Source organism: Glycine soja, chromosome 9 (assembly GCF_004193775.1).
Source record: "Glycine soja cultivar W05 chromosome 9, ASM419377v2, whole genome shotgun sequence".
In the NCBI taxonomy this organism is placed as follows: Eukaryota; Viridiplantae; Streptophyta; class Magnoliopsida; order Fabales; family Fabaceae; genus Glycine; species Glycine soja.
Window position 1 is genome coordinate 3,757,309 of NC_041010.1, and position 17,192 is coordinate 3,774,500.

The 17,192-nt window shown below is 33.8% G+C and overlaps 2 protein-coding genes across 2 annotated transcripts; one reads left to right on the plus strand and one right to left on the minus strand.

Annotated features, from left to right (window-relative positions):
• Positions 1-1,848: 1,848 nt before the first annotated feature.
• On the plus strand, positions 1,849-3,808 carry LOC114366902 (TOG array regulator of axonemal microtubules protein 2-like). Its single transcript, XM_028323929.1, has 5 exons — positions 1,849-2,166; positions 2,270-2,376; positions 2,504-2,651; positions 3,044-3,238; positions 3,356-3,808. The coding sequence occupies exons 1-5, from the start codon at positions 1,951-1,953 to the stop codon at positions 3,584-3,586; spliced, it is 897 nt and encodes a 298-aa protein (XP_028179730.1). The 5' UTR covers positions 1,849-1,950; the 3' UTR covers positions 3,587-3,808.
• A 1,614-nt stretch (positions 3,809-5,422) lies between these two features.
• LOC114367823 (probable histone-arginine methyltransferase 1.3) lies at positions 5,423-13,987 on the minus strand. The gene is made up of 15 exons (XM_028325029.1): positions 13,431-13,987; positions 13,223-13,285; positions 12,677-12,779; positions 11,851-11,997; positions 11,647-11,750; positions 9,864-9,962; positions 9,705-9,774; positions 9,398-9,494; positions 9,040-9,094; positions 8,845-8,928; positions 7,338-7,415; positions 6,822-6,925; positions 6,542-6,714; positions 6,318-6,469; positions 5,423-5,907 (listed from the first exon to the last, which is right to left on the minus strand). The coding sequence occupies exons 1-15, from the start codon at positions 13,608-13,610 to the stop codon at positions 5,803-5,805; spliced, it is 1,614 nt and encodes a 537-aa protein (XP_028180830.1). The 5' UTR covers positions 13,611-13,987; the 3' UTR covers positions 5,423-5,802.
• Positions 13,988-17,192: the final 3,205 nt, after the last annotated feature.

Below are 17,192 nucleotides of genomic sequence, written 5' to 3' on the forward strand. Positions count from 1 at the left end.
ACTTCCAATAGCCAATTTTTAAAAGGAAACAAACAAACACCAAATTTCCTTTAAGGGATCAACCCTTTGCACGGTTTGTGATAGTATATCATGGAGATGTCATAGTTGCAAAGAATTTGGTCGCTTGGATGTACTTCTCGTTGTCATGAAAAATTTACTTCTTAGCATGAGGTCATTAACAAACAAACATGATTTTGGTAATTAATTCACTCGAAAGATTTGTCATCACTGTGATTGGAGTGTCAAATCATCAACGGGATTCATATTCCTATGTTGCTTCCAATATCATATAATTTCATTATTTTATTTTTTTTGCTAGATTTCTTTTCAAGAAAGTGAGTATACGGGTGCATAGCAAATGCAAAGCAACTTAAAGGCAATTGATGCCTATTTTTTTCTTTCCAAAAATTGACTTCTGGAAAGTACTTTTTGAAATATTAAAATTGGAACACTTCTAGAAAGTAATTTTTAGAATGTAAAATTTTTATCACCTTCACTTATGGGAAGTACTTGGCCCCTACACAATCCATTTAACAAGGGAGTTGGGCCAAGAGTTATAACTATTTCTAAAATGTTTTTTCTACAAAATATTTTCAACTAGACCTCGACCTTAACTAAAGTAATTTAACTCAACCTTGACTAGAATAATTTTAATTCACCTTCAGTCAAAGTGATTTCAACTCTGCCTTGACTAGAGTATCTTCATCTCGATCTCAACCAAGACATCTTCACCTGAAGCATTGGTTAGAGCTTAATTTTCACCTTGGTCTCAACTAGGGCATCTTTACCTTAATCTTGACTTATCTTTAACTCATTCTCGACTAAGACATCTTTGGCTCGATCCGGGTTAAAACACCTTTGTTTGAATCTCGACTAACATATCTTTAGTTTAACCTTAATCAAAGCATTTTCAACTCAACTTATGCTAAAGCATCTTTGACCCAACATCAAATAAAAGCATTTGTTTTTTTTAAACAGAGTAACAAGTATTAGTAGGATATGTTAAAATGTCTAAGGTAACAATGTTGCAAGTATCGGTAATAGTTTCTCACACTTCAATAGTGTGACAATAATGCAAGACCGACAATCTATTCATATTGATGCTTTAAGTTTTTGTTGCCATTATTTGAATTGAATGATACAGGGGAGAGTAAAATGGAGAGACTATATAACTTTCATGTGTTTTTTTAAAAGTAAATATAAGATTGAGAAAATGTAAAATTTATGGAACCCATAATAAAATAAATCTCTCTTCAAATGCTATAAAAGTAAGAAAATTTGAGACTTTTTTAATTTCTTGAAGTATTAAATGTATTTTATAACAAAAAAGTCAAAATGAATAAATAAATTCATTATAAGTTGTTGAGTAAGACATTAAATTTTTAATTAATATAATTTTATATAATTTATTTATTTTTCAAACTCTTTTTTATTCATTCAAATAAGCAAAATCAAAATTTTATAACATTTTTCTCTTTATTTCTTTTCTATTTTTCTTCATTTTTATTCCTATCCCGGTCAAAATTTAAAGCTGTAATCATGAAATTACGATTTAGATATGTTTTTAGTTTTATAATTTAGCATTTTTTTATTTGTTATCCTTGCAAAACAAATGATTTTAGTTCCTATAAATTATGTATTTTATTTTTCATTCTTAAAACAGATTAAATAACGTTGTAAATCTGTGATAATTTGGAAGAAAATTCAATGGCATTATCAGATTCAGCAGGCAACGTTTCACTTTCAAACAAAGCTTCCCACTTAGAAATGTTACCGTTACACACATAACCCCCCCAACGTCTCTTTCCATTTTTTAAACCTGAAAGCGAAAAAGGTTAAGATTTTTATACCAGCAATAAAATAAAATAAAAAATTGTACCCATCAAATCTCTCAATCACTCTCATTTCTCGATTCATCTCATTGCTCTGCATTGCAACACTCACACACCAATGGCACTCAGACCCATCGACAACGCTCTTCCGACAACAACCCCAGAGAGACCCAAAAAACAACCTAAAATCGCTGTTGCAACCCAAAAACAACAAGATCGTGCTTCCGTCAACGGCGAAAACGTAGTTCCATTGCCATCATCTGAGGATGCCACTGTTGACTATGTCTCCTCCGACAACCTTAAACCCTTGGCGGACCCCGAAGTTAAGATTCAGGTATGTGCATGTTTTTATTTTTGCTCACTCGCACCGTTAAAAAAAATCACTTCTTTTCGGAGCATGGAGAATTCTGAAATTGCAAAAATCTTTGGAAATGCAGAGTTTGGTGGAAGATTTGGATTCGAAAAATTGGATCAAGGTTTGTGAATCGTTGAATGATGTTAGGCGCTTCTCGTTACTCCACTCCTCTCTTCTATTCCCAATCTTGTAAGGGATATTTTATATTTTATGTTCTCTCTCTTTATAAAATGTTTGTGTTTTTTTTAAAAGCTTTGAACTTTAGTTGTGGGGGAAATTGGGTTTTGAGGAATTTATGACATGGTTTTGTGGGCAGGGGTAAAATTGTGTTGGTGGTGGCGAAGACAATGAGGAACCCTCGTAGTGCTCTTTGCAAAACTGCTATTATGGCTGCTGCTGATATTTTCAGTGCATTTGGTGACAAGCTGCTTGAACCAGAGACCTCTGATGCATTTGATGGCTTGGTACTTGGATTCATTATCCTCTTGTGTGATCTGTTTTTTTGGATTCATTATCCTCTTGTGTGATCTGTTTTTTTGGATTATTTTTTTAAGGGCAAAATGAAAATGTGTTTTTCGTCAAAATTGTTTTTAGTCCATTTTTTTTTTGGCAAAACTGTTTTAAACTACTATGAGTGCATAGGAATTAAACTGTCTTTGTATTTCGGAGACAACGGACTTAAATCCACCACATTTCAGAAGACCAAAATCACTATTTTTAAAATGTAGGAAAACTATAAAATCAATTTTGACCCACTTGATGAGGTTGAGGAACCTAAAACATATTTTGAACTTCTTTAATATGATGTATTGTTGACTAATGGGTTGGAATGTGTTGTTTGGTTGAATATCAACAGCTGCTACAGCTGCTGCTGAAGGCATCCCAAGATAAAAGGTTTGTGTGTGAAGAAGCTGATAGAGCACTTGGCATAATGGTGGGCTCCATGACCCCTCTTCCACTGCTTAAGAAACTGAGGGTATATGTGAGTCACAAAAACCTTAGGGTCAGGGCTAAGGCTGCTGTTTCTCTCTCCAACTGTGTCTCCAAGATGGTGAGTTAACATTCCAAGCACCAATTAACTTTGTGATGTCTTTCTCTTGCATGGTTGGTGTTTGTGTCTATTCACTGTTCTAAGGTTTGAGTCATTCATTTATGTGAATGTCTGCAGGGGCTTGAAGAAATGGAGCAGTTTGGTTTGGCTGAACTGATTGAAGTGGCGGCGGATTTACTGAATGATAGACTTCCTGAGGCAAGAGATGCGGCACGAAGTATTGCAACTTCGATGTACAAGGCACTGACAAAGGACTCGGAAGAGATGATGGAATTGTGGCAGAGCTTCTGCCAATCCAAGTTGCCACCAATCCATGCTCTTTCAATTTTGAAAATAGTTAAGCCCTAAAATGGAGGAGTGTTTTTGTTGTGAAGTCCCACCCCTAGTCATATACCTCAAGGCAAGGGTTTAGAAATTTAGTTTTATTTGTTGAAACATGGTTCTTCATGAGTAGCAATATTTGAAATATAACATTTCATGTGTTTAGTTTGTTCTAGTACTGTATAATCTCCTTTTATAACAGTGTGTTATTTATCATTCAGTGATTTCACAAAGCAAATGCTCAGTTTTACAAATACTAAGATAGTAACTACTCTAGTTAACCAAATGCTCAGTTTTACAAATACTAAGTTACTAACTACTCTAATTGTGCCGAGTAATCTTTCCTTCCCTCTCTCCTATCTCCACAGAAGGCGTATGTTGTTTTACCATACCTTGTAATGATCAACAAAAACTAGGAGGCGTACTGTGTTTGCAATATTGACAATGTTGAATTGTGTACTGTGCAGAGAGTGATCTATTCCATAATAAATAGTCACTATTGACTTAACGTGAAACTTAGAGTTTAAGAAAATGACATAAAGTTCCCAACTTAGTGTTTCATTTGCTTAAACTCCAAGTCACAACTCCAGTCTTCACATATCAGCTATCTTCCCCACTTATGACGTGAGTTAACCTTTTGCTATCTCTAATAAAACTTACTTTATTTCAAAGCGTTCATTAGGTTCGTTGATTTATTTTGTATTCCATGTTTCTTACCTGTTTGGCAACATTCCCTAATGGTTAATACTTTGATAGTTTAATTTATACAAGGCTTCATTGTTTTTAGATAAGTAGGTTTTTAGTTTTAATAAATGATGGTTTTAGTTCTCTAAATATTTCCTTGTTGGTTTTGATTCTCGTAAATTTTTACATTTTTTTTAAAATAAGTTGTTTACTCTTAATGATAACATGACATACATCTAATTGTGTCATGTAGTGTTACTTGAAAATAATCATCCGTGCATTTGCTTGTTAAATGTATGTTTGGTAACACATTTGTTACTGCTGGACGTGGATCATCTATTTTGAAAGTTATGTGTAATTTCGAATTAAGTAATCTAGAACACAAGTTGCATTCCACTTACTCAATCCAAATCATCCATTCTAGAAGTTATGTAGTAGTATAATTTTGAATTGAGTAATTTAGAACACAAAATCATTCTAAATTACTCAATTCAGAACTATGTTACATGACTTTCTTATCTATTTTGAAAATCATATAATATAATTCTAAATCAAGTAATCTAAAACACAAGATGCCTTCCAAATTATTCAATCCAAAATACATCTTGTGTTCCGAATTACTCAATTTGAAATGGTTATTGGGTTATGGACCCTGAAAAACACTACAACAAATTAACAAAGGGGGAGATGGAAGAGAAGGAGAGTGAGGGATGCTTGGGTGGCACATAGAGAAGAGGAGGTGCTAGGATTGTGGGGGCATTTTGTCTGGCATGTCTTTTTGTGGTGCAAGAAGCAAAATATGGGGTGCAAGAAGCAATAGCCTGCTTGGAAACCAAGACACCTTGAATATATATACTTTGAAAATAAACCCAGCCCAGCTTAGGGAATTCAAGTCATGGTATAATGAAGCTCGTCCAATCTATCAACCACGCAAAAAAATAAAAATGAAGTCCAGTTGATTACACTGCCTCTCTAATCAAGCAATTTGCAAAGTTTAACTTGAACCTTGAGTTGTAGTTTACCAGCGAGTTGTCTGACTAATCAAGGTTCTTTGTAGTGCATGCTAGTTTGTCTAATTAAGATTTTACTTTAGAAAAGAATATAATAGAATCATTGATTGGACAAGCCCTGGACCTTGAGACGCTATTTTGACATGAATTTCAAGCATGAGATCTAAAATTTTCAAACAAAACTTTCCCTCGCATGAATTTCCATTTGAAAACCACTTCCAGTTAACACATTCAAAAGCAATGTTTACACCCGCTCATATAAACAAAAAAGCGTTTTTCCCTTTCTACATTCACGTGAGCCTGATACTGCCCTTACAAAGGCAAATTCTATACCTAAAAAATAATTTTACATAGGCTCCCAACTTTACCAGGCTTGAGGATTCAATGTATTCCTTGATAAATTAAGAATTGAATATAGGATCTGCAGCACAACCACTCAATAGATAACAAGAGCAACATTGATGAATTTACAGGCAAGGGGTATGTCCAAATAAAGACGGACACATTCCCCCAACTGGATGTTAGTGATTCATGTTAGTATTCATCAACTTATGATGCATTCTGCATGAGGGAGTCAATCTGAGCACACGACTTAGTAGAAGGCTGTTGCATCATCTCCACTTCATCCAACTCTTGAGATTGGATGTGTATATCCTGTCAGAGAAACTGACTGTCACATAAAACACTAATGCAGTAAATGGGAAAAAATTGGATTGCATTATTGCTTTTAAATCTTAATGCAATTTATCCAACAGATCTGCTGTCTTAGAGGCTCACTTAGGGAGAAGTAAGATCAACGGTTTTTGAAAATCATGATTTAAGAAAAAACAGTTTTAGTGTTTTCTCAAACATGAAACTTTTTCGAACATGGAATAACCATAATTTCCCAGTTTTTCTAATTCTTCCAAATTGAAATATATTCATCAGGATTTCCTAAAATTACCAACACCCAAAACACTTCGTCAGAAAGTGTGAAAAACCACCAATTTCGAGTTTCTTCCATAGAATTTAAACTTACAAAATAAGCATGGAAAGATATAGATATCTGATTCTAAATTCAATACCTGTGTCTGTAAAAGTGGTTGAGGTTGCTGATCTTGGGCTAATGGATAAGCTTGCAGTTGAGACATTCTATAGTAAGGTTCTTTGAGATCAAGTTTACAGGATGATGTTTGAAGAATCCCTCCTTGTTCAGCACCAGGACCCCACGTTTTAGCTAAATGAAAATAGAAATCTGTTCATTGCTGCAGGAAGATATAATATGGTAATAAGATGGAAAATTACCAACCTGACAATTTTAAATAGATTGTATAACTCTGAGCAGTGTGAGCAATCAAGTGCATCCTGCCAGTGATTTCTTGTCCTGCCATGACATATATTGGCTGTGAGAGAACACAGCGTAACTGATACCAGTGGGTTGTAGGTGAACCAGGGGCAGTGGTAAGCCACCTTCGTGCAGTACTGTGGATTTGGAATAATTGAGTGACAAATTAACTGATGTGAACAACACAAAGCATTGATTAATAGAAAAACAGACAATAATGGACAAGTAGAAGAGGAATGGTTACCTTCCATTGAACAGTACATCAAACCAGCATGCCAACCCATGTAGCCTGGCACCCACAGTGGCTGTGAATTTGAGAGGAATGTCAATTTCATACAGCTCTTCTTCCTACAGAAGGAAAAATGATTTGATCACAAATTCCCTGGAAATTTTATTCTAAATATTGAAAAAATATAACCTCAGATTTCAGAATAATACAACCAAGATGCTAACCAGCAATAGACCCTTTGCCAAACACAATGATACATAACCCCAAAATAAACATGGTTTTGCAAATAAAAGTTTCAAATAACTCTTAATCCAAAGGAAAACTTAAGGATGCAAACTACCAGATGACAAACTTCTATTAAAATGATTCAGGATGAAAAGATGCTGGTATCTGAAATGTATTAGCTGTTATACTAGGATGGAGGTGATATCAAAATAGATCAGCTTGTTTCATGAAAAAGCAGAATTTCTCAGCCAATAGGACTTCCGGAAAAATAAACCATCTAACCAAATAAAACTGAGTATTTTTTACCTTTATTTTGGTAAAGTCTAACACATGGAACATAGGAGCAGCTATTAACAACCTTGGATCAAAAGCATCCACCACAGGCTGCATGGATAAGAGAAAAAAGTGAAGTGGGAGAATATATCTTATATCATACATTTATCCACAACATAAGTTTTAGTAACCATAATGGTCCAATTTTACTCCTTTGACAAAAGACTATCAAATTCTATCCAATTCTGTTTTGCCAATGGGATTGAGAGGATTCAGAAAAAATAAACAGATCATATCAAACCAGAAAGCTATTAGTAAAGCTTAAGAAAATTTTAATGCTACCCATTTCTGTTTTGCCCCCAAGATTTTGAAAGCATACAAATCATATAAAATAATTCATGATGATAAGGCACCATCAACAACAACAACCAAGCATTTCCCCAACAGGTAAGGTTAATATTCTTCTTAATGGTGTCAACTATAAATTTTACTCTACCTCTACTGATAGGGCTACTCTCCATTTAATATTTTCTCCTAAATCAGGCTTCTACCGGACTTCACCATGCATGTTTAAACCACCAAAAGCAAAAGAGAGATTAGGAGTGGAGAGTTCAGGTCCCTCGAATACCAAAAGCAAAAAAGCATTAAATTGCAAGGACTAAAAAGGTATTTAAGCCTTATTATACAATTCCAACTTCTTTGCCAGACAAACTCCAATGGTGTTACAACAAATGCAGATGCTGATTGACCCTTACATTTAAATACAAATGTCACTTAACACTAATCCACCAGAAGCATGTAAGCATTTAAAAAAGAAATAGAAATAGGTGCCAATTTTATGAGGAAACAATGAATACAAAAACAAAAATTAAATACAATTCCAACTTCTTTGCCGGACAAACAACAACAAATGCAGATGCTGATTTGACCCTTACAATTAAACCATTATCACTGAACACTAACACTCCAGAAGCACATATGTATTTAAAAAAGAAATAGAAATAGGCGCCAATTTTATTAGGAAACAGTGAGTACAAAAACAAAGGGAACACATGCATCAGTACCGCAAAAGGCAGAAAGGGAAGAAAATGAGAGAGGATTATGTCATAACTAGAGGCAACAAAGGCAAATATAAACAGAAGCCCAGCATCAAATGTGAAGATGCATATAAACCAATTGAAAAACATATAATCCTCCTCTTCGGCTTGTTATGTAAATGCCAAATCCTATGTTTGACAAAGAATGGTATGAAAAACAGGTGAAGTTGCAATTCGAACAGGAACAAAGAAATATCTACACTATTTCCATCTCTAAGTAAATTATCAGTCTTATAATCTCCAGAAACATGCAAGCATTAATAAATGAAAAAAAAAATGTCAAGTTTTAATTTGGAAAAACAGAAATCAGATATAATCTGTTTGTGGAGATCCCAAACCAAATAAACATTTTATACAGCATGTTCCAAATACATCCTATTCTTATCAGAATGGATCAGTTAGAAATCTTCAGTTAATTTTTTGAAACCAAGCTAGAAAGATACCTGAGAAAAGTATCCTTGAAAGGCAGTCCCATGTAAGGGCGTCAAATCAACACCATAATAATTTTGTTGCCGCCAAAACAGGGCCTGAACAGATAATAGAACAATATTGATCAAAGAATTTAAGAAAAATAGAAAAAAGAATAGTATCTCAAGAATGGAGAGTAAACAACAGTCAGAAAACAAGGATAATTTCACCTTATTAGCAATTTCAACAAACAAATATTCATCACTGAAAGGAGCCATGTGAATCCTACAACAATAATAAATTCAAAGTTAGGAGTAGACAAATAATTCTAAGATAATTATAAGCAGTTTTGAGAGGGGGGAAGATGCAAATAAAAAAATGTATTTTTAACACGAAAAGGCACAAAAATGTTGCACAAGAACAAGAATCTGCATCTTGAAAGATATATTGGGCTAAGAATAACTTTTAAAATGGAAGATAATTATCCCAATAACTTGCCTACATAGAATCATACAGTCATAACTATGCTTAATAGTGTTACACAAAAAGAAAAAGGGGGGAAAGTAGAGAAAGTGTGTTTCAATGTACCTTCCCACTGTAGGAAACATTTTCCCATTAGGAGTGAGAAACCTATCTCTGGCAATGACATAAGACTCCAGCATTCTTTCGTTAACTAACAAGGTGCCTGCACAATGTCACTGACTTATAAATTTCCAACAAAATGGCTAAAAAACTGCTAATTCCCATGAAACACTTGCATTTCCAAATTTTTATGACAATTTATCTGAACAACACAAAGAAGCAGCAGAAAAATCTATTGACATAAATATAACTTATGCATGGACTACCAACATCATTCTCTAGATTGACTGAAGCAAGTATAACAGAAGCTTACCCATGGGCTCAGAGATTAGAATATCAGCTTTCTCTGGCAATTCAACATCCTCAACTTTGCCTTTAATGACCTATATATATAAATATTACATGGCATAGTCACCTGAACAATCAAATAAAGAACAATGACTACTGAAGAAAGCTAAGAAAAAATTCTTACTGTAATTCGTTGACCCAGAATTGGGTTCCCAGCTATGAGTTTTCGTGCATATTCTGCCATTTCAGATGCTTCCACAGCATAAACATGTTTTGCACCAGCCTGGAAAGGAATGACAGAATGATAATGGAACAGTCGTTTCTTACAAAAAAAATAAAAAATGAGACCAAGCAAAGCTCCCCAGTCATCCCCTTCTCTCCATTTCTTCCCTCTTTCAACATGTCTCCCCCTCTCATCTTCTCTCTCTCCCATTTCTTCGATTTTTGTGTTCCATCTCCCTCATTCTAAGCTATCCTTTGGAAATTTTGGAGAAACTTTTGAGTCCCACTCATTTGGTTCTCCACCTATACAGCTTTGGGATGTTTTTCTGCAGTTAAGAGTTGTCCCCTATGGAGCAAGAGATGTTACCACTTCTGTAAAAATTATTATTTGGGCTCTTGAGGTATAGCCACAACTTAAAAACTTGAGAAAAGTAGTTATTGATATGTTTTCATTTTTAGGGAAGTTGTAACTTAAAGCTTAGAGCATAAATCTAGCGATTTGATTTTTAATTAAGTTTCTACAGACTTGTTGAATATTCTTTGCAGCTCAGATTCATTGGTTACAACTTGCAAACTTTTGTATGTCCAGAGTACTCCAGGGTGAGCGGATAGTGATTATAATGACAACTTTAATATTTTTATGATTACAATTTAATTATTTTGTTATAACACCATTGTCTAATATTATTTGCGTGGGGGAAACAGGCCTTCATAGTTCATATTATTTTGTTATTATTCAATTTTTATCCAAAATGTGTTCTATTTTGAAAATTGTGGATTTAAAGAAAATCATAATTAAGCAAGTTTCTGGAGTTTTGATTTATAGTAGTTCTTCGAAATATAATTAGATTCTTTAGATAATAAAATTATTTCCATTGGTTTAGTGTGTTATAATCAAATCTTTATTTGCAAACCACCCATGCGCTACATTGTTTCCCCATCCTATTCATTATATTTATGGGTAAATCTTCACCGAGCCTATGTGATTCACCCATTCCTTAATTATATTTTCTAGACCATCAGTAAACTGAATTTCAGGCAACTGGAAGTTGCAGTCCTTCCCAGTAAATTATCCCTACCAAGACCTCCATTGTTTCAGCAGCCCTTTTGCTTCATAGTGTATTTTGGACATTTTGCAGCTTTTGAAAGTTACTATTGTTATTTTTAGGTCTTTAAATATCTTAATATCAAGAGCTCAAATTCTATGCAGTGTCAGTGTAAAAATAAATAAAAAATACATTGAAAGTTACTATTGTTATTTCGGGATATTGCAATTATTACAGGGGATAATCTGCCAAAATTTCAGTAAATTTGAGCATAACTTGTTTGAGAAATTTTATTTCTTCAGAAAAAATTTCTGTATTGGTTAGGCACTTAGGTTTATTGGGCTATGTGCTGTCAGTGTAAAATAAATAAAAGATACATTGAAAGTTACACTATTGTTAATTCGGGATATTGAAATTAGAGGGGATACTCTGCCAAAATTTCAGTAAATTTGAAGTATAACCTGTATGAGAAATTTTATTTCTTTAGAAAATGTTTCTGTAATAGTTAGGCACTTAGGCTTGTCAGACTATGTGATATTTGAGTCCTCTGCGCGTCCACTTTTGAGTCTGAGGAAGATTTCATACCAAGTTTTGGAAGGAAAGGGCAAGAGAAACACCCAGAATTTTCATTTAATTAGAAGCAATCACACTTTTAGCATATGCAACAAAAAGACTTGGCAGATTAAAGTGTTAAGTTACCTGGGCAGCAAATAGTGACAAAATACCACTACCAGCACCAACATCAATTACTACACGACCTACGAAATCTGCACGATTCTCAAGAACTGCAGCATAATAGGTTCCTAAAACAAGAACATCAGGAATTCCTCAGTAAACATATGGGTAGAACTAAAAAAGTAAAATAACTATATAAAAGGCCACTAGAATACAATCAGGTGTAACCTGTCCTCACATAGTCCTGCAACATATTTTGCTGATGCAGAAGTTGTCCATAATAATGAAAATACATTTTTGCAGAAGATGACTCTATCTTTTCATCAAATTTGCTTTTAGAAGTTATTGCATTAGTTCCATTTGGCAAGTTCCCTCCTGGGGTAAAAGTGTAAAATAATCAAATATTTAATTAAACAGTTATTTTATATTACCAATAAATAACCAATGTAATCATGCATGCAGTGAAAAGAAACTTATAGAATTGTAGGAGCAAGCAAAATATACACTGAAAAGTACAATCAACACACAACTGTAGATAGGATCCTGAACCATGTAAACCAATTAAAACAATAGAAATTAATTAATGGTACATCTCCAAACAGCAAATTAGGTGCTAGCCATAAAAAGAAAAACAGAAAAGAAGGTTGTTATATGACATAAACAATCCTACCCAGTTACAATGAGATCCATTGCAACATCAGAAGTACTAAAATAAGAAACTACCTCTTTCATTAGTTATACTATCCTAAGTTCCTCTATTGCACGTTACCTGTCAAGCAACATTTCAACAGTACCAACTAGCATCACAAGTTCTTAAATATCTATTTAACCATCCAGAAAATCTAAAAACACATTGAAAGATGAAAACTTTTTAAATAATAATATGCCAGAGAAAAATTTCTAACTCATACATCTTAAGTTTCCCGTATCTAACATTAACACGGTTTTAAAATGTCATTCTGCAAACCAAAGATGACCTGAAGTAATCAAAATCAACAGAGTTTGCCAAATGTCATTCTACAACAAGGTTTACACAAATTTCCAAAGGCAGCACCTTGAACATTGAATCCTTTCTTCCATTGTTGGTATACACAATGGAAGGCCTCACTCTCTTCCTCATTTCTAAACTGTATAGCAACTCCACTGGAATATGACGTCTGGTTCAAAAATAGCACAGTTAAACGGCATAACTATATATAGCAGTACATCATTGAATTAAGCAGGAAAGCAATGCACCGTGCAACTGCACACCTCACAAGAACATAAACATCATCATTCGGGGCAAAGTAACAAAAAAACAGAAAACAAATCAGAATACAGCAGGACTATAATACCAATTCTTTGAAAGCTTAAACCATCTAAATACCAAAAAAAAAAAAAAAACCTAAAGATTCATCATGCACCAGGCAAATGAAACAAAACCAGCAAATCAGAATACAGCAGGACTATAATACCAATTCTTTGAAAGCTCAAACCTTCTAAATACCAAAAAAAAAAAAAACAAAGATTCATCGTACACCAGGCAAATGAAACAAAACCAGCTGAGATAGAAATAGATGTACAAATATTTTTACTTTATATTCAAAATACACATTTGTACCTGTTTGTCAGCTTCAGACTCTTCCACCATGCAAACCGATTCAATAGGACCTAATCTGAATAGCTGCAAACCATAAATGCACAATAATATTTCAATACACCGCAGTCAAAAACAGAGATATCAATACACCATTCACTGAATACTTATCACTGAGTGAACACACGAAAAAAATCAAAGCGAGATTCAAAAAAAAAAAAAAAAAACGAACCTGAATAGCTGAAAGATAAGCATTGAGAGCAACATGGCGAGATTCGTTCAGAATTTGAAGACGATCACCGGCGAAGAGAGAAACCCCCGGCGAAGCAGAAGAAGGAGCCGAAGACACCTCGGAAACCGACGCTAGCGCAAACTCTCGCTGCTTCCTCTTCTGCGCCGCAGAATCCTCCATTATCGTTCCTTCCTCCAACCTCAACAACAACAACAACACTTGTCTTGCTCTGTAACTCTTTTATATATATATATATATATATAAGGTGTGTGTGTGTAGAATGATGATATGAAACTAGGTGTCTGAAGTATGCATAAATTTTGATTTAAGAAATGGAACAAAACTAGGGTTTGGGGATGTGGGAATTGAGAGCCGCCAGAGAGAGAGAGAGAAGAGAAGGTTTCAGTTTGGTCTGGGGGGGTTTGGGATTTTATAGTGCGTTTGTGCTAGCAGTGAGTGGTGGTGTCATGTTTATGTTGGAGAGGGTGAGTGAGAGTAGCGTGTGTTGTAAGTGTTAGTGTGTCTTACTCGAATGAATGAATGGTGGTGGTATCTGGTGTTTCGCGACGCAAGCTAGATTTTGCGTCATAGACGACGCATGTTTCTGTTTTTCCACTATCGTGGGCCCCATGCTCCATTCATCCACAATATCCCCCTTTGTGCTTATGCTTTTAACTCCTTCTCACTCATCCTTAGCTGTAAGTTTGGAAATTCTGTATAAAATAATTTTTTGACAAAAGTCTTTCTCAAATGATGAAGATTTTTATTTTTATTCATTAGATCTACATTGGAAGTACGTCAATAATTTTAACCACAAATCAAACATGAACTAGATTCTTCTTTCAACACTTCCCATTAATTTTTACTCTTTACGTCATTTGCATTAAACTATGTAATAATAATTGGTTACAATTTACTATTAAAAATCCAAGTGCATTAGGCTTGCATGATTTTACATTAGGTTTGGAGTTTTAATAAGTGTTGAATCCATTAACCAAACTAAACAAAAGCATGATATTAAAATTACAATTACGCCTTAGTTTTGAAGTATGGTGCCTCTCTATTTACTTGAAGTATCAGTAGAAGAAAGTCAGGTGGATCCCATAAGAGTGTTGTATCTTTCTCTCTCATACTAGATGCTTTCAGTCACCAAAGAGGATCTTAATTTAACTTTGAAACTCTTTGCTTAACTAAGGCTTAGTTTCCTCCAGTCAAGACACCTTGAACCATGCACAATTACTCATAATAACCTCCTACAATTAGGACACTTGGGTTCCCTAATATCCCTTTCCCTCTGCAAACTAACAAACAAAAAGCATTCTATGGAGGGGCAATAAAGATATCCTTTGTAACAACATGTAGATTTATAAAGCTATTTTACATTACATTAGCCTTACGTCGCAATAAATTAATGAGAAAAATACTCTATTTATAAGAAATTTCATGGGATACATGTTCTTGAGGCTTTTATTTAAAATTGCACGATTTTACTTAATTATTTGAGTTTGTTATTCCATATATAATAGATATATTAAAGTTTGTTATTTCATAACAATATATATATATATATATATATATATATATATATATATATATATATATATATATATCTTCTAAATCTATATTTATCAATCAATGAAACATTATTTTTATATATTTTCGTTGTATAGTATCACAAAGTCAGGAGCTTATTGGAGAAATTGATTCTCTTTTTTTTCTCCTGGCCATTAATTGTTGTTTCCAATCTACCAATTAAATTTAGTATCTATCAATTACCATACGTGATATAAAAATGATTCATCTCCTCAAAGCCAATAAACTTTATTGTTGTGTAATCTGAAGAGAATAAAGGTATGCAATTATTCAAGCTCTTGCAAAACTGATTGTTACGTTTATTGAATTCAAAGAGGCTATTATATAGCCTTTACAAATCTAAACAGAATACAAGAAAATATCTCATGAATAACTGCATGATTCATTGGAATAATTCAAAAGCAACTAAATCCTACAGCCTAGGACTTATTGAAAACAAACCAAATCAAACTGTAACAACAATAAACTAAAACAGAATAACAACTAGCAAAAAACTTCTTCATTCCCTCCCTTAAACTATTTACAGTATGCAGTTAGTTTACTATGGTGAGATCAAGCATTCCCATCTTCTTTCTAAGCTTCTGGAAGGCCTCAAGTTTCAAGGCTTTAGTCATCAAATCTAGAACCTGCTCCTGAGTTCCATAGTGCACCAACTCGATTTCTCCATCTTTTACAAGATCTCTTAAAAAATGAAAACGCACTCAAATATGCTTGCTCTGCCATGCATAACTGGATTTTTGCTACCAGTGCCACAATCATCCTTACTGTATCCATGCGTGCAACAGGGGTGAAAACGTCAGTAAAATCGATACCATGTTGTCGAGAGTACCCCTTAGCCACCAATCGTGCTTTATACTTATCAATTTCACACAGCTCATTCAACTTTATCTTGAAAATCCATCTAACTCCAATTGTTTTTACTCCACTTGGCAGATCCATGAGCTCCCAAGTCTGATTCTTTTCAATTGAGTTGATTTCATTATCCATAGCCTTTCTCCATTTCTCATAACATATTAATTGTTGAGCTATTATCACACATAATGACAGTACTACCTTCTTGAGCGTGATTTAAGTTTTTCAAAACTCTTCTCATCCACATAGCTTGACAAGCACTGGCAGCAGCAACAACAAACTTTGCTTCAGTAGTTGAGAGGGTAACAATTGCTTCCTTCTTGGACATCTATGACACTGCTCCTGAACTTAATAAGAAAACATAACCAGATGTACTTTTAACTGAGGAAAGTAATTTATCAGAGAATTTGAATTTCTGTAATCTAGAATTCATTGTTTGGATGTTTTTATGTGAAGAATTTAAAATTTTGGAATTTTAAAATAGAATTTTAAACAACTAAAAATTTGGAATTTCAATTTCCTTCTAAAAAGTGAGAAATTGAAATTCTCTTCTTACATTCTTTTTCAAGAAACACGTATAACTAGCACACAAACCATATCTTCTCTTTTTTTCATTTATTTTTTTTCCACCCTCATAGCTTTAATTTTTTTTATCCAAACACAAAATTTTGAAAATAAAAGAATTTCAATTTAAATATTTGAAATTCTTAAAATTTTAAATTCCTCAAAATTTTAAATTCCTCCATCCAAACACACTCTAATATTCTTTTAGCAACTTGTAAATGCAACTCTGTTGGTTTTGACCTATATCTGCTAATTAAGCTCACACTATACATTATATCTGGCCTTGTAGTTGTAAGATACATTAAGCTTCCAACAATTTGCTTGAAATAAGTGTCATCCACAGTTGCGCCATCAACATCTCTATTAATTTTAAAGCCTGGAATAATTGGACTTTTCACATGTTTGCTCTCATACATTGCAAACTTCTTCAAGATATCAGTGGCATATTTTCTTTGACACAAGAAAATCCCTTCTGGTTTCTACAAAACTTCAATGCCAAGAAAGAATCTCATCTTCCCTAGGTCAGTCATGTCAAAAGCTTGCATCATAGACTGCTTGAACTCAATCATCATACCCTTGTCATTACCAGTATAAATCAAATCATCAACGTAAATGCTAACAATTAATATGTTATCTCTCGTGCCTTTTTTGATGAACAACGTTTGTTCATTTGGACATTTTTGAAATCCTTTCTTCACAAAATGAGACTCTATACGGTTGAACCAGGCTCTTGGTGCTTGTCTAAGGCCGTAC